Below are 23,818 nucleotides of genomic sequence, written 5' to 3' on the forward strand. Positions count from 1 at the left end.
TCCACCTCCCAGTCAGCATCTCCAGGGAACTGGACTCACTCTGCTGATGGTCCCTTTCCTGCCCTGTGCTCACTAGCTACTCCCAGGAAAAGCTCAGTCTCCTTGTAGTCCTGCCACTCCACTTGCCTGGTCGTGCGTGAGCATCCTGGCTGGGGGCTGAGACCAGGACACGCAGGCCTCTGTACCTACTTTCCATGTCCTCAGACCTCTCACTGCTTGGGGCAGAACTTGCATCAGCCCAGCTTTTACTTTCCTATGCCCAGTCTGTGATGAAGGTGCTGGATTTTAGACCATCTGTCTTGTGCTAAACTCAGCCCAACTCTGACCATGCCACATGGCATTCCTGGGATTTTGGACTTCCCCAGAGGCAGATATTCCCTGAGGTGAGTTGGTTGGGAATGAGGAAGCCATTAGTGTAAGGAGATAGCAGAGTAGAGTATGTTTATGGAGTGGTTGGCAAGTCTTCAAGTGGGGGGCTTACTGGGAGCTAAGTCTTAACAAAGACAGTAAGTTATTAAGAGATGAAGAGGTTGTAGAGGAGAGAGTTCGAGCAGTTCTGTCTTGAGGCTTTTGGGCTCTAGCCTCTGCCTTACTCAGTTCTCCTGTCTGTTCCTCTGGCACAGGGGAGCGAAGAGGGTCTGGTCAGGATTGAACCTAATGAGCTTGAATTGCCTGCTGTTTGCCATGCTGCCCTTTGCTCTACTTCCTCCCTGATGACTTCATTAAGTTTCCCATAGCAAAGCAGAAAATGAAGAAAAGCTCCCTGGACTTTGGAGCCTAGGACAGATGTACATTTTTTTTTCCTTCCTCCCCTGCTTTGTCTCTTGTGTTCACATCTATTTCCCATGAACGAATCTCTTTCCAGAGTCTGCTGGATTCCTTTTAGAACCACTCAGAGCAGGGAGTTTGGCTCTCTGACCCCTTTCCCAGAGGTCCTTTCCCTTGCTGACACAGGCAAGACTTCCTGCAAGGTTCTTGGTCTGTGGGTACAAAGCGTGTGAGGTGAGCGGTGGGGACATAGCAAGAATATGGCCAGACTTTCTTCTGAAGTGGGCAGCATCTTTGTGGTATGGAGATGCTGGACCAGGAGAGAAACCTGCATCCTGCTCCTAAGACTGGGTCTCACCACTATATGACCTGATCCTGGCCATTGGCCTCCTTGGATCATACTCCTGCCATCTATGTCAGACAAGGGCTGCACCTCTAAACATTCTTTCCAACTCAGAAAAGTAGATAAATACAGAGGGTGGTTGAGGAGACTAGAAGCACACCCAAAGAGAAGTAGCTCCAGAGCATGAGTCCTCTGGCCTCAATTTCTCCTCCGCCAACAGACCACTGACCAGACCAGTCCCCTCTTGCCTGGCCGTGGCAGGGACAGAGGCCTGACCTCAGCCCTCCTTCTCTGTCTGTGCCTGCTTCTTCCTCTTCACATGCTCAGACACTCTTCTCACATCCACTAGAGTTTGTCTCTCAGTCCCTCTTTTCTTCACACTGTCTGCTCATTTACTTGCAGGGATGATAGCTGTTAAGGGTTAATTTCCTAAGAGAGAAACTTCCAGCACTGCATCTTGGCCTTGTGCTTCACCCTAGCCCCTGCTGTTTGTAACAGACTCCCTTCTGTTTTGTCTCTGCCTCTGCCCTCCCACCTTTTCCCAGGTTCGATCCATTAGCACCAATGTCCGGAGGAACCTGGCCTTCCACACACTCAGCCAGGAAGTCCTGCTCAAGGAGTTCTCCACTATCTCCTGAGGCCACGCATACCTGAGCAGCCACTGACCGCCCTTACCCATCTGGGCTGGAGAGGGAGCGAGGGGAGAGGGCCTGTTCCCAAGGTTGGAGAAAAACACAGATACCGAGTTCTCTCGGTGAAGGCCATACTTCAGTGGAGCTTGGACAGCAGGGGCCAGGATGGGCAAGCCAAGGATAATCTTATTTAGGGAGGGAATGGGTGGGCACAGGGAGAAGCCTTCAAAAATGTGGGGACTTCCAGGGTGGGCTGCTTGAATAGCTCCTCACATTTCCAATTGAGAGTACAAGTTGTGGCTACTGACTAATTTTCAGGAGCTGTTGGGGCAAGCCTTAGGGTGATGCCGACACCCTAGGGATCAGTGGCTCTCCTAGGCTTCTGAAAACAGACTAACTCTCAGATGTAGGTGGAGCCAATTCTGCTTCCTTTGAGCCTGGGGCTGAGCTGGGCCTGAAATCTGTGTCCCCTGCCCACCCTGGCACTTTGTCCAGTCATTAGGGCCCTTCGCTCAGGCTTAGGGGGAGGTAGGAACGGGATACCTTTTTTCTAAATCCAGAGCTGACTCCTCTGGGAGAGTGGAGATTAGAATGCCCAGTGCTCTGCTGTCCAGCTACCACTTTCTGGATTAGATTCTTGGCACCAGGAGTACCTGTTAGCTTTCCCCTGCCTTCCAACCCATTGACTCGTCAGCACTACAGGGTCACAACCTTAGCTTTTTATTTTCAATCTGATTTAAACTGTCTTAGAGTATGTGTGTGAAATAAACATTGACAGGTTTTCTGGAGCCCTCAGGTGCCTACTTTGCTGGTTCCCTTTCCAGCAGCTTCCCCACCTCCTTAACCACCCCCTCCTCTGGGAGCCTCTCCTGCCTCTGCTGAGCTCCCCTCCACGTGTTCCACCCCCTCACCCGGCTGTTGTTTACATCCAGCCTGCCTGAGAATTTCCTCTGGGGAGGAATCTGTTCCTGCTGTGGTCTGGTGCCTGGGAGGGAGAAAACTTGCTGGGGCCAGGCTCTGAATCAGGCCAGGTGAGCATCCTGGAGAGGCCATTCTGTCTACCCATATTCTGGGTGGAACCGCAAGCAGTTCTGCTGACCTTTGGGAAGTTGGCCTATGGTTCCTCATCTGGACAGCCTCCGTGGGACTACTGTAGGCTTTCCCTGCCCCACAGCTGCCTTCAAAGTAGCTGCTACTCTGAGATCCTCCCTTTCCAAAGCACTTTCTAAAGCCCTCAGGATGGCAGCCAGCAAGCAGCACAGAAAGAATCTAGGAGTAGGTGCAGGAATCCAGCAAAAAGAGCAGGTTTGGGACCTCCCCAGCTTCTATTCTACTGGACTTAGATCTCTTTTGGATACATGCTCTCCCTGGGAACCAGAGTTCTGGCTCCAGCATTCAACAGATAGGTACTATTTCCAGAGAATCCACCAACATGCTGCCAGGTACAGTTGTAGACTCTTAAGAGATCAGAAGCTGGGTCATCTCTGATCACTAGATGGGTAGTTCAGCCTGAGACATTTAGTGTTTTCCATTGATAAACCCCAGAGGAGCAGGAGCTGGAAGCTGGTGGCAAATTGGAGTTATTAAAAATTGATTTGTATGGGACCGTCTTTTTAGTGTCTTTTTTCCCCCACCCTTTATCTCTGTTACCCAGCACTCATTTCTCAAAGACAAAGTTAAGGTAATGTCTCAGGCACTGGTCTCATCTGGCTAGGGGCCCCTTTAGAGACTCTGTTCCTGAATCTCCTGTCCCTAATGGAAGCCAGTTCAATTCAGAAGTTGTAGTCTCCCTTGCCTTCTGAGTGGAAGGAGGGAAAAGAAAATCCTTTTACCTCCAAACTTGCTGTTGAGGCCAGTCGGCCTATTTGGGCTGTTTCTGGATTCCTGCCAGCCTTTCCTATGAAGTGATTAAGGGCTAGTCTAGGGCATGGTGCAATAAGCAAAGCCCTCCGTTGTAAAGACCCGTCTCTTGACCCATTTACACACCCATTCTAAAAACTGCAAACAGGAGTCCCATCCTTTCCTAGAGTTCAACCCCAAAAGGAGCTGCCTATACTCTGTCCGTGCCCCAGTGTGTATGGCAAGTCTGTGGAGAATCCTTCAGATTCAGGGGAGAGCCAGGAGCAGGGCATTGCTCCCAAAATAATCCCTCCTTCAGCTGCCCCTCTCATGCCTGAACTCCCACCACAATTCCTCCTGAGTTAATTGAATCAAGCCCTTGGAAATTAATCCATTTGAAGAGATTAAATGTGTTGGAGTCACTTTAGCTGAAGCTTTCAGTCTTGGCAGGTCATTCCTGCAGAGGAGCTGTTGGACAGGAAGGATTACCTGGGACACTGCCGCCATACCATCCAGACACATCAGACATTGCCACCACCATCCCCAAATCCTCACAATGGCTGGGGGGCTCATGGGCTAGGAGCCCAGGAAGCATCCTGGGAAAGGTCAGACATGTAGGATCAGCATTCAGTAGCCATTCCTGGGAGCCAGAGGTAGCCCAGCTCTATGCTAGCCCCTGGCTTCAGAAAAGAGGCTAATCTAAGGGAAGGGGGCTTCATAACAAGGGTATTTCTCCCCCACTCTTACCTGCATCCTGAAACCCCTCAGTCGTTCCCCAAATCTTCTGGAAAACAGAAGGAATCTAGGACAGGGCAGGTGACGGAAGAGAACAGGGCAGAAAAGTTGAAAGAAAAAAAAGGGGAGGAGGGGACAAAAGAGCTAGAAAGTCTTGAGAAACTGGCCTGGTTCACTCTTTTCCTTTTCTTCCCAGTTGGCCAACGAAGGTCATTAGATCAGGGAAGAAGGCACTCTTGAGAGTGAATGGGGCCCAGAGGCAGGGTCCTTAAGTGGGTGAGGGTTGGAGTCCTTCCAAGAGAAGAGAAAATTGTAGTCCACTGACCTGAGATAAGCCTGTATTAGAGGCTGGGTTGATCTTTGCGTCTCCAGCTCCCTTCAAGCAGGGTGGGCACTGATGGGGGCTGCAGAGACTCATTCATGAGAGGAGAACAGCAGAAAAATAGGGGCTTACATGCAGACTGACAGGACAGGGGACTTAAACATACCCTGGCCAGGAGTGACGGTGGGAGAAGGAGTGCTGAGAATCTGGGGCGGGGATTTCTCATAGAGGGGCCTTTCTGGTCCTATTCCCTCCACCCCTAGCACCCAGGGCTTCAGGTTTGGTGGGGAGTGTTGCAGGAGAGTCAGTCTCCCTCCCAGCACTTAGCTCACCCTTTCACCGGGTGCCTCCCCCGAGCTGCAAAGAGGAGGGGGCGGGGGTAGGGGGAGCCAATCCCGGCAGCGCCAAAGGGGGGAGGTGGCGGTGACAGCCGCGGGGAGGGGGCGGGAGGAGAGAGGCTGCTCGGCTCCGGCTCCGTGCTCTGTTCCGCTCTGCTTCCGGCTCTGCGCTCACCTACTGCCCAAGCCTCCCGCTTCTGCCCCAGGATCCCCAGGTGGGCCCTAGACCCCCGGCCCCGGTCCCCAGACTCAGCCCCAGCCGGGACTCTCCCGGCCCCCAGCCCCGGCAGCGCGCTACGCCGCCAGGGGGCGCCGTGTGAGCGCCCCATCCCGGCCACCGGGCGCCCCCTCCCACGGCCCAGGTGGGACGGGAGGGGGGCGCCAGGGGCCATGCGGGGCCAGAGCCGTAAGGAGAGTTTGTCCGATTCCCGAGACCTGGACGGATCCTATGACCAGCTCACGGGTGAGTTGGTGGCACGGGGGTCGGGGGGAGGAAGGGTAGATTCCGTACCCCCAGACCCTTAAGCCTCTCTGACCCTGGCCAGTCCCTTACCCACACTCTGCCCCATTCCCAGGCACCCTCCTGTTTTGGGCAGCAGCACACTGAGGTTCAAAGCCTTGGGTCCTGCGGGGAGGAGGTGGGGGGTTGGTTTCAGGGGAGAGCAGGCATGCAGGTGGGGAGAGGCAGCAGGTGTGGGCGTGTGTGACACAAGGCTAGGAGGGTGTCTAGAGTGGGAGGTGTTACGTGCATGAGCGCCTGTCATTCTTTGTGTCTATGTGTGTATATATGTGTGCGCCTCTCACAGCTGGTTGCCATGTGCCCTAGGCTTGGTGACAGCCAGGGTGAGTGTGATTGTGTGTGGCTGTGAAATTGTATGATCTTGTCAGATGTTTGAGTGAGGTTGTGTAGGACCCTGATTTGACTCATGAAGTTGTTTTGACCATGCATCTCTGTTCTGTGTGCAACTAACTGCGTGCTTTGAGTGTGTGATTATGTATGAAGTGGCATGTGACTACCAGTTTGTGTCAGGTCTTCACTTTATGGTGGTATGTCTCTTTCTTTGTAAGACTTTATGACTGTGAACTCCTGGGACAATCATTTGTTGAAGTGGTTTGTGTCGTGTTTTGTGATTGTGAGACTATGCGGATTATATGGGTGTTTGACACTGATTTTGTCCTTTTGTGTGGTGATGTCTGTAGTGTCTTACCCTTGCTACCTCTCTGGCTTCCTGGTGCAGAAGGGGGTCTTTAGTGCACACCACTGCTTCCCTACCTTTTCCACATATAGCCCAGGTGGACCCAAGGAGGGATTCTGGTGTCCATCTGCCCAGCCTGGGTGCCAGGAGAAGCCAGGTGCCTGGCTCCTGTGGGAAGGTTTTGGTTAATGCTGGGTCAGCCACCCTCCAAAAGTATTTAGAGATCATTCTTACAACTGAAGCTTCTTCAAACCCCAACAACCCTCCCAAAACTTCAAACTAGAGGAAAACACAGCCTCTTGACTCCCCTCCAGACCCAGAGGTAGAAGCTCTAGGCCTGGGCAGTGCCACGTGGCCTCCCATTGTAAGTATCCCCCCAAACCACTTTGCTGTCCAGGCATCCTCTCTCTCCCACACTGGGGAAGTATGTGAGACCAGTACATCTGTGCCTGTGCATATTCCTGGGTTTGGTAGGCAGATCCATGTGTTTGTGTGGGTGACTGTGTCACCTTGTGTGCATTTCCATGTACTTGTGTTTCTGTCTTATTGTGTAGCTTGCAGAAGAACTCCAATAGACATGGGAGGAGGGAGACTGTCTCACTTGTCTAACAAGCTGGGGAGGTGAAGGAAGGCCACGATCCTTCTGTCCTGCTCCGAGTGAGGTTAAGACTTGGGGATGGGGGAGAGGGCTAGGTTGTAATGCCTTGAAAAAGTGTCTCCCTGACTCACCCACCCTGAAGAAGTTGAATCCCTATGCCAAAACTCCCAGAAAGAGGAGCCCTTCCACTCAGGCGGCCCCAGGTGTGCCCTAGATGTGTCTCAAACCTGGATGGATTCTAAAGGTCCAGCTGACTAGCTCTGCTTTGAATTCTGTTCTCACCAACTCAGGATCCTTGAGAATAGTAAGAGTCTCAGGGCCCTCGTTAGCACCACATTAGTCAGTGTTTGCTTCCGTCTTTAATTGATTCTCCCTTTTAGTGGAATCATCCCTTCCCCACTTAGCTGTTTGAATCAGAGATTGGTTGGAGATGGGGAAGCACTTGCATTGGAAGATGCAAGAATGGAAGTGTGAATACCAGCTTTGTATGACTTGCTCTCTGGACCTTTCTTTTCTCATCTGTAAAATGGGAAATACTACTTCCTACCTGCCTTCCTCCCACGGGAAATAGTTCAAATCTTGACAAGCATCAAAAATCGTGTTCCACGTGATCAGCATCCTCGCCGTAGATAGCTCCACACACGACTTGGAAAGTAGAAATAAGACTGCCAGGAGCTCTCCTCTGGAAGAAGGGCTTATCTTGCAGTGGGAGATAAGTGGGGTTGGGAAGCCGGTGTTATGGCTCCGGGTGCTCTGAGACGCAGGAGCTGAAGCCTGAAGGGGAGTCGTTGTCCGCAGTGCTGAAGAGCGCGAAAGGCCGGGGGTGCAGTCAGACCATTCAATTTTCCAACGTTCCTTCCCTATTCTGCCGGGATTCCTGGGATCGGACTTGAGGGTATTCTTTGGCTCCAGTCACCTCGGCCTATCAGGCCGACCGGAGGGGGCGCCAAAGCCATACCTCAGGGCATCCTGGGTTGCTCTGGCAGCTTTTCTTCCCCACTCCTACCCCAGGCTCAAAACAAATCTTGGGGAGACCTTTAGGGGAAAAAAATCTGAGCCCCACTCCTCCCCGCATCTAACCCCTCCGGTCTTCCCAGCCCGGCAGGGCAGCTTGGCAGTGCGGCGGGGTGGGAAAGGCAGCGATAAGCGGCTGTCCTGTCCGAGCTGGAAGCAAAGAAAGGACTGGAGAAGATGAAGGAGTTGGGCCCTGACTGACCACAGTCAGATCTCGGGTCCCTGCTGGGATCTCCGGAGTCCTGTCCCTCTGGCCATAAACGTCGTTCCTTGGACTGGGGCGCCCCCATGTGGTCTTAGAGGAGGCATGGTTGTGAAGCTGATTCCAAAAGGGGATGTCGCCAAATCTAGTGGCAAGATTTCATGGAGTTCGAAGGTTGACTATCGCCTCGTAAATGTAGGATTTTCAGCCAAAAATGCGGGATCTGGGTTGGAGGGGTGGGATGCCCGTAGGCCCTCCCACCAATTTGAAAGCGTTAGTGGGTCCTGGAAAGGTTTACGATGGGTGAAACCAGATAGCGATGAGTCCAAGAAAGGTGTCTGGGCCAGGACTGTGGGGAGGGGGCTTCTCTTTGATGCATGTGGCTGGCAGTCCTCGTATGATGGGAGAGTGTGAACCCGCCAGATCAGGACACAGGGACACAAAACAGAAACAGCTACAAGAGAAAGCGATGATTCGATGCCAGAAGACAGAGACTGGTAGGGGCACATCCCTGCTGCTCCTTTGTCACCCTAATACACCGGTCAGTTCCTCCTCCTCCCTCCTGCTCTCTTCCATTGGTCCAGGAAGTATGAAAGTGTGGGAAGTTGCCATGACAACTGTGTCCTCTTACCCCTTCGCATCTCTGCCAAAATGGGAGGAGGAGGGGTGTGACAGCGAAGGAGGGAATGAAGTAGGCTATTAAAAGACAATGTTCATTCCCCCTCCAGCTCCTTTTTCAAAAACCGTGGGTGCCCCCCTTCCCCACCAGAAATTCAAGAAAACGTTCCTAGAGAAGACTGTGAAGAGAGTACGCGCTGCCCCTTGCCTCCACCCTCCTCCCGCCGCCCCAGTCTAGGAACTTTGGGGGCGGGTGCTTCAGATGAAGGGGCGAGGGTGAGTTCCCTTCGTGTGGCCTGGAGAAGACGGAGGTGGGGCGGTGTGGGGGGACTCTGCTGTCTGAGATCTTGGTCCTATGGGTCCCGCCCTCCCGCGCCGCCCACGCAGGGCCCACTCGGGTGGGGGCGGAGACCTGACCGCCGGGCCTTGGGGGCGGAGCTTGGCCACACTGCTCAAGGCTGGACCATGAACCGATGCCCCCGCAGGTGCCGGAGCCCGTTGGGGCAGGCAGCGCGATCCCTCTACCAGCTGGTGACTGGGTCGCTGTCGCCAGGTATGAGGAAGGGGGGAAGGAGCTGGACCCCTCAAAAAGTGAGTGAAATGGGATAGGAGCCTTGCCTAGGTGGGTAGAGAAAGGGCCACTCACAGAGATGGAAGGAGCAGGGTCCCTCAAAGAAAAGGGTTTAAAGGGCAAGACCACAACAGAAGTGAAGCTAGGGTCCCTTACTGAGAAAGTGGAGGACATAGGGATCTCAAAGAGGAAAGGAGAGGTGTCATCATGGTCCCTCAAATGGTGGAGGAGGGGGCAGGACTTCTCACTGAGAGCAGAGGTGGAGCCTCAAGTAGATGGAAGTAAGGGGCAAGGTCCCTCACAGGGACAGAAGGAGGAAGCTTGCAGCAGAGCAGGGAAAAGGCAAAGCCCTTTACTGAATTGCTTAGTTGAATGGGATCTTAAGATGACTGGAGTCAGTGTCCAGAAGGAAAAAATACTGAAGTGGGGCTGGACCAACATGAACTCAGCTAGTGAGTTTATACATGATGGGATAGATAGACTTGTGTGGCATAAGGATTGTATGTCTCCATTTTGTTTATCTCTGGGAGTCTGTATTAAAGGGAGTTGTGCATCACTAGGGTTGTGATTACTGGGGCTGTGTGTCCTGGAATTCTGTGACACTAAGACTGCATGCACCTGGAATTCTATGCTTTAGAGTTGGGTTGGGGGTTCCTGGGTCACACTGAGTTAGTTGTGTAGCCTTCAAAAGGTTATGCCTTGGTTTGGGATTTGTGGAACTTGTGACATGTGGATTGTGGGTATCACATCATAGTACTGCTGAGATTTACACACACCTCCACTTGGGTTTTTTTAGAGCTGCCTGGGCAGGACCCACAGAACCCAGCATCCCCTCCCAACCTGGCCTAGGGAGACCAAAACAACCTAGTCTTGTGGCATTCTGGGATCTGTAGTTCTCTGGCTGTCTCCATGGTATCCCTTCAGGCCCCTGGAGTATAAACAGGCCTCTCTTTATCATGTGCTCCCCAGAAGGAGGGGAGATGGGGCTGAATAGAGCCATGCTTGGATGTCTCTTGGGGAGCAGGTGTCCTCCAAGCCCCCTGCTTGGGCCTGTCTCCAGTGACAGATGGCTGGAGCCAGGCAGGGCCAGCTCTCAATCATAGCAGGCATGACTTCTAGGCCCTAAAATAGCCCCAAGGCCTAGGGAGGTAATTAATCACCTGATGCAGCTGGGGGCTGCTATGTCTTCTGGTCTGGCTGGGGATGGAGTGGGGCTGGAGGGCTGAGAAAAGGGTCTTCACTGACTGGGTTCTTCACTGGGGGAGCAAAGGCAGATGGGAAAGTGGGACAGCTACATAGTGTGGGTCCCCTTCATAAGGCAGTATTACTCTGGGTTTGAACTTCAGGAGGTAAATAACTAAATGACAGGTGTATCTCTGTGGTGAGATTTGAGGGGCTAGGGAGGGCTCATCTAATGCTTCAAGATAGTTTTCCCTTCAGCCCTCACTCTGCCTGAAGTGCTTCCATTAAGACTTCACTCCTTTGAGTGAAGAGCTAAGTGGCACAGCGATGCTTGAGGACAGAGCTGGGCAAGTTTCTCATAGGGCCCTAAGACTTGAGAGGTCTCTGAATTGGGGTGGAGGGAGAGCCTGAAAAACAACTTGCTCTTTCGCTTCCATCAGACCCTCCCACCAGAGGTCTGCTTGAGTTAAGACCTTGAGTCCTGTGAGGCTGGGTCAGGGTCTCTGAAGGTTGAGGGTGGGGGTGAGAGAGGGGAGAGGAGTGTCCAAGGACAGGGCAACCGGCTGCATGGTTGTCAATCTGTCCATCTGGGAATCAGCTGCTGTGCTGCCTCCTTTCAAATAGCCTGGCTTGGCATTCAAGGTTCCATGGGATCTGATCCTTTTTGGTCTTATCAGTCATAGCTCCCCCAATACAAAATTGAGCTGCACTCAGGATTCCTTGACACCTCCACACACATTGGAGAGACAGCCTGAGGGAGCTGGCAGATCACTGATTCTGATTCAAGTCTTGATTTATCCTTTATCATCTATCTTATCTTGGGAAAATCACTTATTTTAGCTTCAATTCCTTCATCTGCAAAATGGATATACTACTGCTCAATCTGACCATGTCAGCCGTAAACACAGAAATAATAAACCCTACCTCTGAGGGGTAACAGATAATATATGTAAAGTATCAAGGACACAAAATGTGCTCAATAAATATTGGTCCCTTTGTTAAGGTGGACTGTTGACATTTCAGCCATTCTTTAAGAACCAGCTCAAAAAATAACCTCTTCAAGATTTTCCTGGACTCCCAGTTAGAAAGCTTTTACTATACCTCATTTCATGGCCTGCCTAAGACAGTTCCTACCACATAGTCAGCACACAAAAAATATTTTTTGAATGAATAGATGACTGATAGTTCTCTCAATGGGCTGTCTCTCCCTAACCAGTGGGAGCCAGAACCCTGTTTGGTTCATCTTTGTTCCATGGGCACCAGCTCAGAGCCTGGCATTCAATTTGTGTAAGTCCAATTTTTAAACATCTTTGCCCTCTAGGGGCTTGGAATCTAGCTGAGGAAACAGGACTGATCCAGAAAGATCTGAGTTCAAATTTGCAAAATCTCCTCTTAGCTAGGTGACCTTGAACAAATTCCTTTACCTCTCTGGGCCTCGTTTACATTATCAGTGAAATGGGCACAATACTATTCACTCTACCTACCTCATGGGGTTGTCATGAGAAGCCATTGAAATAGCAATGTTTGTGGAAATGCTTTGTAAATTGTTAAGAGCTGTAGAAATGTAAGGAGGGGAGTGTCATGTTATTACTAATGGCAGCAAACACTTATAAGCAGTTACTCTGTGCTAGGAGTTATGCTAACAGCTTTCCACATATTAATTCATTTAGGAGGACTTAGCAACCATATGAGGTAGGAAGCTGAGACACACAGAGACTAAGAACTCACCCTGTGAATTGCAAGTGGCAGATCTGGGATTTGAACCCAGGAAGTCTGCCACCCTTGCCCACACTATTACCTACCATGCTAAGCTGCCTCCTTCTACTGTTCCCACTCATAACATCACAGACTTAGGTGATGAGTTTTGAGGGCCCACCAATGAGTTCAGTAGCATTTCAGGTAGCTGGGAGCCCACAAGGGCGAGAGGCTCTGAAGGGAAGGGAATTTAAGCTGCCTCTAAAGGACAGGTAAGAACTGTAGGCTAGAAAGAGCACAGGAGGGATGGCATTTCAGGCAGATGGAATAGCAGGAGCAAAGACACAGAGACAGCACCTAGTTTGGTGTATTTGGGGGACAGTGAGGAGGCCAAACTGGCTGGAAAAGAGATCTGCTGATGAGGGTAGGGGGAAGGGTATTAAATGTCAGACATAGATTTTGGACAGTGAAAGGGGGATACATGGTCAGCTCATCTGTAAGCCTGTAACCTCCAAAGGTGTGAGAAACCAAAAACAGTCTCTGAGTTTACTTCTTTGGGGGCGGGGTGGGAGAGGCAAGCAGAGGACCACACCTGCCTGAGGCATGCCCTCCTTCCCAGTCTTTTCCACTCCTTCCCAGTCTTTTCCACATCTTCCCAAGGATGTGGGAGAGGGAAGGGTAAGATAGGGTGTGAGATGGATGCCTGACCCCCCAGTGGTATCCATGTAGAACTGCAGATCAGTGAACCTCTAATGAAGCATGGCCCCCATCCTCACCCCCACCCCACAACTGGGGCTGAAACACACCCATACCAGAGCTGGACAAGGTGGGAGGGCTCCCTCTGGGGTTAATCCCCTAAACTGGGCCTCCTAGGTGGGCAAGCCATCTAAGAAGGGAGCCAGTGTAGTGAGGTCAGACTGGATTAAAGCTGAGGCTCTGATACTTCTTGATCTTGGAGATTTACTTAACCTCTTTCTGTCTAGTTTCCCCACCGGTGATGTGGGGACAGTAGTACCTTCTTCATAGGTTTATTGTGACAATTCAGTGTGATAATGCCTGTAAGCACATAGCACGTTGTCTAGCACACAGTGAGTGTTCCAGTCTTTAGCCAGCTGTGGCAGGACCCCAGAGGCACTTGTCTTCTGGCTCACAGTCTCTGCAGGCCTCTCCCTGCACCCCCTACACACACACCATCATCCCCACCACTACCACCAGGAGGGAGCAGGGAAGATGGGGAGGGGCTCCAGGAATACTCCAGGGCTCCAGGGTGGCTCCCTTGGAAGGCTCAGATTTCCCTCCTACCCTGGGCTTTTCCATCAGCTCAGTAACAATTCCCAAAGAGCAGCCAGGAGGGCGAGAAGAGCACATCCCTCATCCTCTCCCAAGGAGCTTGAGTCTCTGGGTCCCAGAGGCAGCTGCAGTAATTCTCCTCCCAGTGATAGGGCTAAGCAACCTTTTTCCTACTCAGACTATTGTAACTAATCCCACCTCCCATGGGCCTCAGTTTCCCTGTCTGTAACCTGTGGGAAGAGAGTGCTTCCCACATCACAGTCTCTATGGCAACCTTGATCGATGTGGGTGGTGTCCTCCTGATGGGAGAGGTCACTGCCTTCTCCCCCTTTATATTCTCAGTTTCATGCAGATGCAATTACACAACCACCATAGACCCATGCTTCTAATCACAGGACATATCCATACCAGTCTTCAGACCCACATGCCACAACCCTGCTAAAATACAAACCTCACACCCCATACACACTCGGAAGTACTCCAGTACACTCTCACACACACATACTATAGATACCCAGGTCACAGACCTGTATACACCAGACACACACCTAACAGACAGATGCTCACTCCTGTGCAAACACACAGAGACATATGTAAGAGGAGGTACACACACTCTCCATACAAACACAGAAATGTACACACAAGAAAACACCCAGACACCCATAACGCTTTCTGACCCGCACATCTATTACTTATGCATGTGCAGCTCATACTTTCTCTCACACACACACTGCCTTTCTCTACCTTCTCTCTAAGCCCAGCTCCTCTGGCTGCCCCTTCCCTTTGGCAAAGATTAGCCACAGGGTTTCTGGGGGAAGCTGCCCTCAGGGACAGGGGCAGGTCACTGCCCCCCTCCTCTGGCTTCGCCTGGCCTGGCCCATATCCTTCAAGCCAAAGGCTTCTGAGGAGATACCAGTGCAGAGGCTGAGGTGGCCCCGTGAAGAGGAAGAGGCTATGGCTGGGAGGCTGTGGCTGGGAGGCGTGTGGGGAGGCGGGGTTGGGGGGAGGGGGAGGAGATCCTGGGAGGGAGAAGGGGAGGGAGGCTGCAGGCAGTCCTACTCAGGCTGGGGAGCCCGCGGGGCAGGTGGTGTGGGTAGGACTGGCCAGCGTGTCTGAGCCTCAGCCTGTGGGGCCATGCCCCAGGCCCACCATGAACCTGGAAGGGCTGGAGATGGTCGCTGTGCTTGTGGTCCTCGCTCTGTTTGTCAAGGTCCTGGAGCAGTTTGGCCTCTTTGAGCCTGTCTCCTTGGAAGGTAACCCAGGTGTCTGGGCATGTCTGTCTGGTCTGTTGGCTGGAGGGATAGCGGCTGGCAGGACTGTGGAGGGATTACTCTGGCCTTATGACTCACTTGGGGGCTGCAGGGGTGAGGAGGTTAGTGATGGGGTGGGACATCTGGGGGAGGGGAGGAGGGGAGTTAGGGGAATAGGACATCTGGGAGAGGTAAAGAGGGGGACTCGTAGATCTGGGGGAGGTGAGGGAATCTGGGGGAGTGGGTGTCTGAGGGAGGTGAAGCCCAGCATGGGAGGGCTAGAGTTGGGGGGAGGAGTATCTGGGGGACATGAGGAGAAGTCTGGAGACGGGCAGGGGTACCTGGAGAGGAAGGAAGTTCCAGAGATCCTGAGACAACACCAGACTTCTGGGGAGTCCCTTTTGTGGTCAGGGACCCACAATGGCTCTGAAGATGTGTGTGACTCTCCACACCTCCATCCCTCAAGTGTGGGTTACAGAGTGCATGTGGACTCAGTGTGTGAGAGATACAGGGGGTGTGGCTGTGTGTTCATGTGTGTGAGGAAGGACAAAATGTGTGACTACTTGGGCCTGTATGTATGACAGGGGTGTGATTTAATGTGTCTGAGTGACAAAGTGTGTAGCTTTATGCGATCGCGGATGTGACTGTGCCTCAGAGGCATGGGGCGTGAGGCTGAGCTTCTTTGGGTATCTGATTATGTGGGGGGCTGTTCCCACAGTTCCCTGAGGATATACCAGCTTCATACCCAAGTTGAGGGAGGGGGGTAGGTTCGGAGGGACAGGAGTCGGAACACTGTGAATGAGACATTTATAGATCAGCTCTGGCAGGAGAGTGAGGAGGGATCAGATAAAGGACCCTGCTTCCTAAGCTCCCTTGCCTCTCCTAGCTCCTCTTAGGAGGGCAGAATGGGCTCCAGGGCCTAGACATTGGGAGTGGGAAGTAGATTCTCTGCCCCACCCCAAAGTTAAGTGGAGAGATCGATACTGGAGGTCGGGATAACACGTTTTGCCTTCCCCAGGGAGTTTTGGCCTCTCCCTCTTTTCACACCAAGAACTGTGCAGCTCCAGTTCCACTGGGGACAGGAAAACAGGCAAGAACCGTGGTAAGAGGGCTGCAGGGTAGACACCTGGGAGAACTGAAAAGATGTGAAAGGAGCTGGGGACAAATGGAAGGCCCATGAATTGCCTGCCCTAGGGTTTAGTAAGAGCAGAAAACTCCTAGCCTACCCTCCATCTGCTGCTGCATTTATTGGGGTAGGGTGGGGAGCAGAGATTGGTCCTGGATGAACTGGGATTCATACAGTCCTGAAAAGATGAAGTCAGCTGGCCTGTAACTTGCCATCTCCTTTAGACTATTTGGTGGGAAGCAGGGGTCATCCAGGAAACCCAGACATCCAGTGTGCTGAAGACATCCCCTTTTTCTTCCTACCTTCAGAGCCTGGAGGAGATTGAGTCCTTGAAACAGGCAGGGGACCAGATATTTGGGATATGTGAAGAGGAAGAGGTTGGGAGAGGAGGGAGAGCTATCCTCCAGTCCAGTGGCGACAACACCACCGGAGGCCCCAGGCACAATCCGGCTTCGGGAAACCAAAGTCCAGGCTAATGGAGCCCTGGGCCAGGGGCCAGGCCGCCATCGATCCCCTACCCAGCCCACAGCCTCCCTCCCACCTCTCCATAGCTCCTGTGGGGGAGCAGGGAGAGAGGACTATGGGAGGGAGAGGAGGCCTTGAGCAGCTATCTCCTGGGAGCAGAGCACTGTCCTGAGGGTGGAGCCTGGCTTGGGAGCGGGGCCTGTGAGGGAGCTGGGGTGCCAATCTACAACTAAAGGAAGTTGGGCTCCTCCAGCAATGGACTTCAGTGTGCCAGGTTCACTGAACTCTGGCCGGTGGGTGCAGCCCAGAGACAGACACATACGTGAGTGCGCGCACACACACACAAAGGTGGAGGGTCTCCCTGGGATGCAATTAGAGCTGTAGGACATATGTGTAAATAAGAGGAAGTGAGGCGAACTGTGATCAGTGGGCTCTGGGTAGTCCCACATACTCATCCCCAAGGTCTGTCATTGCCTCAAAGTTCGCTATCATTTCACCTTCAAAGAGTAAGCCACACTGGGAAGGACAGGGAAGGGACACACCTTTATGGTGGATGAGTTAGATGATGAGGAACTCTGTTCCATTGGCAGGAAGATTCTAGGTGACTTGCATGAGGGGTTACAGGAAAAAGTGGGTGCATCTTGGGCAAATGCGGGTTCCGTGCATGAGGTGCAGTCTTAGGTGTCTGGGTGCCATGGGCACCTAAGTCACAGTATGATATGGGTATGTGTCGTGGTGACCTTAATATGTCATGGTGACCACACTGTGCCTTTGTGTCCCAGGGTTGTTCTGTGTTCTTTTGTGGTTTGATCATGCTGTGTTTAAGACGGTCTTTATGTGTCCTTACGTGTGTGTCATATTTTTTCTAGGTCAGTCATATTTGTATGTTTGTATTAAGGAATACTAGGTCAGAGTGGGTCTGTCTCTGTGTGTGTGCATGTGGATGTGAGTGAGTTACTGGGTATCGAGCTGCCACTGTATGGGGTCCATCCCCTAGTGATTTATCATTCTATGTGTCATTATACACGTCTGTCACTGTATATGTGTGTGTGTTGAGAGAGGCATTCCTGCCCAGGCAGTCTTTAGGTTGGACATCACTCTCAGAGGTCCAGCTATAGCACTGGAGCCAAGGCACTGGGTCAACAAAGACTGAGGTCAGTGCCACTTCCCTTGCTGGCCCCCTCCCTGTCCCCGGCTAAGTCCCTTTATACAAGGTGCCCGAGCCACCTTGGTGGACTTTCCATGCCTGTGAAACCCACTGGACTCCCCTAACTGACCCCAGCTACCCTCGTCATTACCCCTCCCCCGTCTTCCCCCAACACCCACCCCCAGCCGGGTCAATTTATGATGGTGGGGAGGGTACAGGGAACAGAGGGACAGCGGAGGTTAATGTACCTTCCTGGGGTCTTCTCTCTTCCCAGGCCACCCTCCAGGGCCCACTAAAAAAGCGCTGAAGCAGCGGTTCCTCAAGCTGCTGCCTTGCTGCGGGCCCCAAGCCCTGCCCTCAGTCAGTGAAAGCAAGTGCCTCTCCTGTGCTTCCGGGGGCGGGGCTGTACGTGTGTGGGCGTGGCCAGTGTGAGGGGAGCCGGTGCGCGTGCGTGTGTGTGTGTGAGCGCGACCAGTATGGCAGAGGTGGGCTGGGCACTGGCTGGCCTGAGTGTGAGGGGGCGTAGCTACCGAGTGCAGACCGGAAAGTGTGAGTGTGATCAGTTTGGGGGCGGAGCCTGAGTGTGGGCAGTCTTTGGTCTGTTAAATGGGCGGGATCTGGGTGTTTGGGCGTGGTGTTTGTGGCGGGGCTGAGGCGACTCTGAGCCTGTGTGGGTGTGCCCAGTGTGGCAGGGGCAGAACCAGGCGGCTGTGAAGGTCTTTGCGTGGCTTCGCTGGGGTTAGTGTCTGGCTGCCGGTCCCGTGCCTGGGCATGTTTTGAGCCTTGAGATGTAGGTAGCCAGTGCCTAGACTAGATGGATGCAAGTGTAGGGGTGGAGCCCGTCTTTCTCCAGATGACAGGATACTTGAGTTTTCTAGTCCTAGCCTGGTCCCCAGTTGAGTGACCTTGTTTTGTCTGTAGGCTTGTTTTCTCATTTGGGTCTTGCCCACCTCATAGGATAACACTGCATTTTGCAAACTATAGAGGCCCAGTTTGTAGTCATTATTTGACAGTGTCTTTATGTTTGATTCCTCTGTGTCCCACATGGGAGTAGACTTGGAAAAAGGAGAGGTGTCATGTGCCTGGGGTCAGATTCGTGTGTGTCTATGCTCATTCGTTACGTTGCCTTTGGGCGCGGGGTTGGGGTGTGTGCATTGTAATAACATGCAGGTCTGTGAGATTTGCTGAGTGTGAGGGGCGAAGTGTGTGTAGTCGGCTGGGTCTTCCGCTTTCTCGGTGACAGTTCGCTCCCTTCAGCATTAGCCGCCCCAGCCTCCCTCCGCCCCCACAGACCCCGCCCGCTGGACCCAGGTGACTTACTCTCCTGGTAGGGGCGGGGGCGGGAGACTTGGGGAGCTGGGGTGGGGGCACTTGCCTGGGGACTGGATGTTGGGAACTGGGGCGGGGCTGAGATGGGCCGGGGGTGTGGCAGGAGCCGTATGGGTGGGGCTTGGCTGGAGCTGGGCGGGGCATGGCTCAGGCATGGCTGGGATAGGTGGGCCTTGGCTGGAGGGAAGGATTCGGGCTGGGCAAAGGTGGGGCTGGGCGGATCTGAGTTGGTCAGAGAAGGCCCAGAACTCAGATGCCTCCTCTCCAACCTATTTTTCCTACTCCTGCCTTTCTGGGACGAAGATGGGGCTGAGGGGCCTTCCCCTCCAACCAAGGATCAAGGACCCAAGGGCCAGCGCTGACTCAGACTCCTGGCTCTGGGGCAGGCCTGGCCTTGGGCTTGGCCCACTAGTGGACCTCAAAGCATCTTCTCTCCTTGCCTTGATGTCCTTAGTTCAGGGTCCAGGGAAATAGCAGGCTGGTCTCTGGAGTCAGAGATGGGGGAATGGATGGTTCAGTGATTTTGAAGAGGGGTCGTGGGGGCCGGGCCTGAGGCGCGGCTGTACCCCACAACCGCCCCCACCCCGCAGACAGCGTGGAGGATGAGTTTGAACTGTCCACTGTGTGTCACCGGCCTGAGGGTCTGGAGCAGCTACAGGAACAAACCAAATTCACGCGCAAGGAATTGCAAGTCCTGTACCGGGGCTTCAAAAACGTGAGTGCAAAGCTGAGCCAAACTGGGTGAGGGATGGAGCAGCAGGGGCAGGACCTATCCAGGAGTTTTCAGAAAGGTTGCCCTGGTTGCTTTGGGGAGTGAAAGGGAAGGGGAGGGGAGGGGACAGCCCCCCTTCCCCATAGATCGAACTTCTAGATGGGGGTTCTAGCCGGTTTGAGAAGGTGTGAAGCCTATAGATTGGCCTGTCAGTTCTGTATTTTTTATTTGTGTGCTGGGGAGAAATTTTACCTCCAGTAGAAAAGCTATGTGGTGAGACCCCTGGAGACAAGAAGATTTCCCCTTTCTCTGGGAGTCTCTGAACACTAGAGTAGGGGATGGGGAGGGCGGGGAGGGGTGAGTGGAAGGGGTTTTTGTCTCTTTCTTCAGTCTGGTTTCCCTCCCCCTGCCTCCCCAGGAATGTCCCAGTGGAATTGTCAATGAGGAGAACTTCAAGCAGATTTACTCCCAGTTCTTTCCTCAAGGAGGTAAGGGTTTGAGTCCTGAGAGGAAGCAGCTATCCATCTCTAAGCTGAGGCAGGGAGAGGTTCTGGAGGGACTGGAAATGCCAAGTGAATGGGGTTTGAGGAGCCGCATAGAGGTAGGAAGTCCTCTCCTGTCTGGAAGCCAAGCTTACTCATCTACATTTATCCTACAGACTCCAGCACATATGCCACCTTCCTCTTCAATGCCTTTGACACCAACCATGATGGCTCAGTCAGTTTTGAGGTAAGCTGAAGGAGGTGGGCCAGGGACGCCTGTTTCCTGGGGCTTCAGGGCCAGCATCTATGGGACAAACCCAGAGAGATGGTTGGATGAAGGGTATCTGAAGACCCATTTCCCCCCTGCCTCCTTCCTAGGACTTTGTGGCTGGTTTGTCGGTGATTCTTCGGGGAACCATAGATGACAGGCTGAACTGGGCCTTCAACCTGTATGACCTCAACAAGGATGGCTGCATCACCAAGGAGGTGTGAGGCAACTGAAGAGCTGGAGGGGCTGTATGTGTGTGAGGAGGTGCAAAGGGCCCATAGGAGGGAAACGTGACCCACATAAGCGTCACCAGCAAGGGGTGAGGTCTGCCCTAGGCCCTAGGCCTTCCGGTTTGGAGGCTGGAGGCTCTGAGGAGGGATCTTCTTCTCTCTTGGCCTAACAGGAAATGCTTGATATCATGAAGTCCATCTATGACATGATGGGCAAGTATACATATCCTGCACTCCGGGAGGAGGCCCCAAGAGAACATGTGGAGAGCTTCTTCCAGGTGCCTGGGACTGGGTAGGCTGGGTTTTGGAGTGAAGGGAAGGAGGTAAGGTCCCAGCAGGGAATTTACCCAAGTTCTGCCTGCCTTTCTTCTGCCATCCCTCCCGTTTTCCCTACCTGACTACCTTTTTGCAGAAGATGGACAGGAACAAGGATGGTGTGGTGACTGTCGAGGAATTCATTGAGTCTTGTCAAAAGGTACAGGCCCTGCCCTCATTTCCCTGGTCTGGACTCAGGGCCTGATTCAATGATGTAGCAGAAGACTCCTCTGAGCAGAGTACCATCTCCCTAACTCACCCCCACTCCTGAATCCTATTTCCTCACAACTTGAGGAGGCCTGTCCCTTCCCCACTTCTCTGGGTATCTCCTTCCTCACTGCCTCTCTGTCTCTGAATGTCCCCATTTCTGACTCAATGTCCCTTTCCCTGTCTCTGATAAGCTCTTTTTTCTTTCTTTCTCTCCAATCTGCTTCTCTCCCACCATGGCTACAGGACGAGAACATCATGAGGTCCATGCAGCTCTTTGACAATGTCATCTAGTTCCCCAGGAGAGGGGGTCAGTTGTCCTGGGTGACCATGCTCTATCCCTAGTCCAGGTGGACCTCACCCTTCTCTTCCCAGGTCTGTCCTCATCCTAGCCCTAGTCTGGGGGTTGTAGGAAGCCAAGAGCCTGGGGATTCAGTGGTCCAGATTGCTAGAGCTGAGGTGGCCAGGGAGTGGGCAGAGTTTCTCTGTAGGGTGTTCCCAACTTCCAACAGCTCCCACCCCCTTCCTGTCTGAAACTCAGTGCTGAGGGTGCCTGTGTTACAGGAATTGAGTGCTCCTAACCCTCCCACCCGAGAAACCACAACACTAGACAAAATGTCTCCTGCTATGGTGCTTTCCCCATCCCTGATCTCATAAACATTTCCCCTAAGACTCCCTTATCAGAAAGGCTGTTTTGTCCTTGGCACTGACTGGCCTTTCAGACCAGGGCCTTTGAGAGCCCTGTAGGAGGGGAACAAGAATGTAGAAGGAGTAATCTTGGGCCTGAGCCAGTGATTAGGTCCTAGGAAGTGGCTGGGGTAGAGAGCAGAAAGGCCTGGGGATTGTCAGGGAGAGCATGCCAGACTACAGCTTTGAGCTCTACAGGTCTGCCACTCAAGCCATCAGAATATGAGGTTCCAGGCTCTTCAGAAGACCTTGTTTCCTTGGAAATACCCCAGAAATTTTCCATACTCCTCAGTACCCCAGGAGAGCCTGAGATCCTGGTGTCTGGCTCATCCTTGGAATTCCTTCCCTCCTTCCTTTCTGTTTGTATGGTGGTGGCGGCAGCAGGGGGAACATGGGCAGGAACTGTCCTGGCTGATACCTGCCAGAGTTTCAGCCTACCCTCTCTGATGGCTACAAGTTTTCATTTGCCATTTCCTCTAGACTTGGAGGCACAGAGTGAGCCAGGGACCACACAGTGGATGCCTTAGAAGAAAAGGGAAAGGAGGCAGGCATAGCATTTGAACCCAGTGTGGGGGCATTTATTAGAATCTTTGATCTACCCAGGCTCTCTTCCTGCCCCCCACATAGCCTCCTCATTTCCCACCTAGAGTCTCCTGTTGCTCTAATCAGTCTACCCAGAGATGCCCCTGAGCACACCCTGAAGGCAGGGGCCATAGGACCTAGGTCCCACCTCACTGTCAGCACCCCTGCCATGCTGCCACCCCTTAATATATCTGCTTGTCCCATTTAGCTCACCCTCCCAGTCAGCCATGATCTGAGGGGGAGGGCCCCCAAGGAACCCCCTTTCCCATCAGAACACTGTTGACTGCTTTGCATTTTTGGCTCCTCTGTATATTTTGTAAAATAAGAAACACACCAAATCCAATAAAACACAATGGCTATGCATAGGCTGCTGTCTCCGCCTTTTTGTCCCTCCTACCCCACACATAACTCATACCCCATAGTTCATACACCTGCAGCCTTTTAGATCCCAAAGAAAATGCCTCCTTTCCCATAGTATGGCCATCCCTTGGCAGGAGACCAAGACACAGGTTCTGGAGTGGTTGGAAACCTACTGGACTTCAGAGAGGCCCCCAAATCTTCCTCCCATATCCTTAGAGGAGACAAAGAGACAGGATATTGATGTCCAGAAGACTATGCCAAGCTAGACATTCTTTAGAAGTTGAATCAAGAATTTCTAATTTACAGACATTTAATTTCAAAATGGTTTCTTTTGAGAGGGGAATTCCCTTTAGTTTCTAATTAAAGTTCCTTTGTATAAACATCCCAACCTTGCCTCCAGTGTAGGCATACATTTGTGTCTGTACCCCAGCCAAGAATGATGGGGGATCAGATGGAGAGGACCCAGGGCAGGTCACCATGGAGAAGGTGACACAAAGGGTAATAGAGACTTCCTGTGTAGGGTAGAAACATACTTTGTTCTGCTTCTGGAAAGAGGCCACCAATGGTAAGTTCCTCTCATCCTTTCTCTAGGGCACCATTACATGGTGACTAAGCTTCACCATTCATAGAAGGGGGATCAGGCCTTCTCTTCCAACACTGTACACAATGACAAGGTCAAGGGAGTGGTATGGTGTCCAAGAAACAAAACCTTACTTTCAGAGTTCATCATTCTTTCTTCAGTGTTCCCTCTCACATCATCACAAACTAACTGCTCCTTAGGTCCTTGGGTTTCTTTGGGTCATAACCCCTCTGAGATCTAATGAAAGTGGTGGCCCCACTATCCAGAAGAACAAAAAAAGCAAGCACACTTTTCCATATATTTTTGTGTCCCTGAAGCCCATCCATGGGCCTTAAGTTAAGAACCTATAACCTAGCCTACCTCTCAGCCTTCCATTGTACAGAAGAGGAAACAGGCTCAAAGAGGGCAGAGGACTTGCTCAAGGTCACCTGATGAATTTATAGGAGAATTGAGACTAGATCCAGTCTCCCAAGTCTCTGTCCAGAGTGGCCTTGGGGCACAGTAAAGATCTGTGTGTGAAAGATGGATGCTGTGCATGTAATGCACAATCCAGACAAGGTGATGCTGTGACAATCTCTCATGTTGCCCTATACTTTTCCTTCCTGGCACTTCTCAGTTTGTGACCGTATATTTATTTGATAATACACTTTTTCAATACACTTTAAGCTCCTGAGGGCTCCTTGAGTGCCTGGACTAGTTTTTCCCATCTCACCATTCTATCCCGGGGCCTGGCAC

At 52.4% G+C, this 23,818-nt stretch overlaps 2 protein-coding genes across 8 annotated transcripts in view; both read left to right on the top strand.

Moving 5' to 3' along the window:
• The window catches only part of ARMH3 (armadillo like helical domain containing 3), a 152,824-nt gene extending 149,476 nt beyond the window's left edge, over nt 1-3,348 (top strand). Inside the window, exon 27 of one of the 2 annotated variants that reach the window (XR_004323817.1) lies at nt 1,657-1,688. Coding sequence is in view for 1 of the 2 variants with exons in the window: in XM_032491046.1 (XP_032346937.1) it covers nt 1,657-1,749 (93 nt within the window). In the remaining variant the exon portion in view is untranslated. Of the gene's footprint in view, nt 1-1,656 lie in introns of both variants that reach the window. The other variant, XM_032491046.1, reaches the window with a different exon arrangement.
• A 1,706-nt stretch (nt 3,349-5,054) lies between these two features.
• On the top strand, nt 5,055-22,509 carry KCNIP2 (potassium voltage-gated channel interacting protein 2). Of its 6 annotated transcripts, none has more exons than XM_032491048.1 (10): nt 5,055-5,440; nt 17,606-17,701; nt 18,544-18,642; nt 19,251-19,375; nt 19,791-19,860; nt 20,031-20,101; nt 20,233-20,340; nt 20,526-20,630; nt 20,765-20,827; nt 21,121-22,509. In XM_032491048.1, the coding sequence occupies exons 1-10, from the start codon at nt 5,368-5,370 to the stop codon at nt 21,166-21,168; spliced, it is 858 nt and encodes a 285-aa protein (XP_032346939.1). In that variant the 5' UTR covers nt 5,055-5,367; the 3' UTR covers nt 21,169-22,509. The 6 variants fall into 6 exon arrangements, with proteins under 6 accessions (XP_032346939.1, XP_006183004.1, XP_032346938.1 ...); XM_032491047.1 differs by having other exon boundaries at nt 5,056-5,440; nt 18,589-18,642; XM_006182942.3 differs by lacking the exon at nt 18,544-18,642 and having other exon boundaries at nt 21,121-21,195.
• Nucleotides 22,510-23,818: the final 1,309 nt, after the last annotated feature.

The sequence above is a fragment of the Camelus ferus genome, chromosome 11 (assembly GCF_009834535.1).
Source record: "Camelus ferus isolate YT-003-E chromosome 11, BCGSAC_Cfer_1.0, whole genome shotgun sequence".
In the NCBI taxonomy this organism is placed as follows: Eukaryota; Metazoa; Chordata; class Mammalia; order Artiodactyla; family Camelidae; genus Camelus; species Camelus ferus.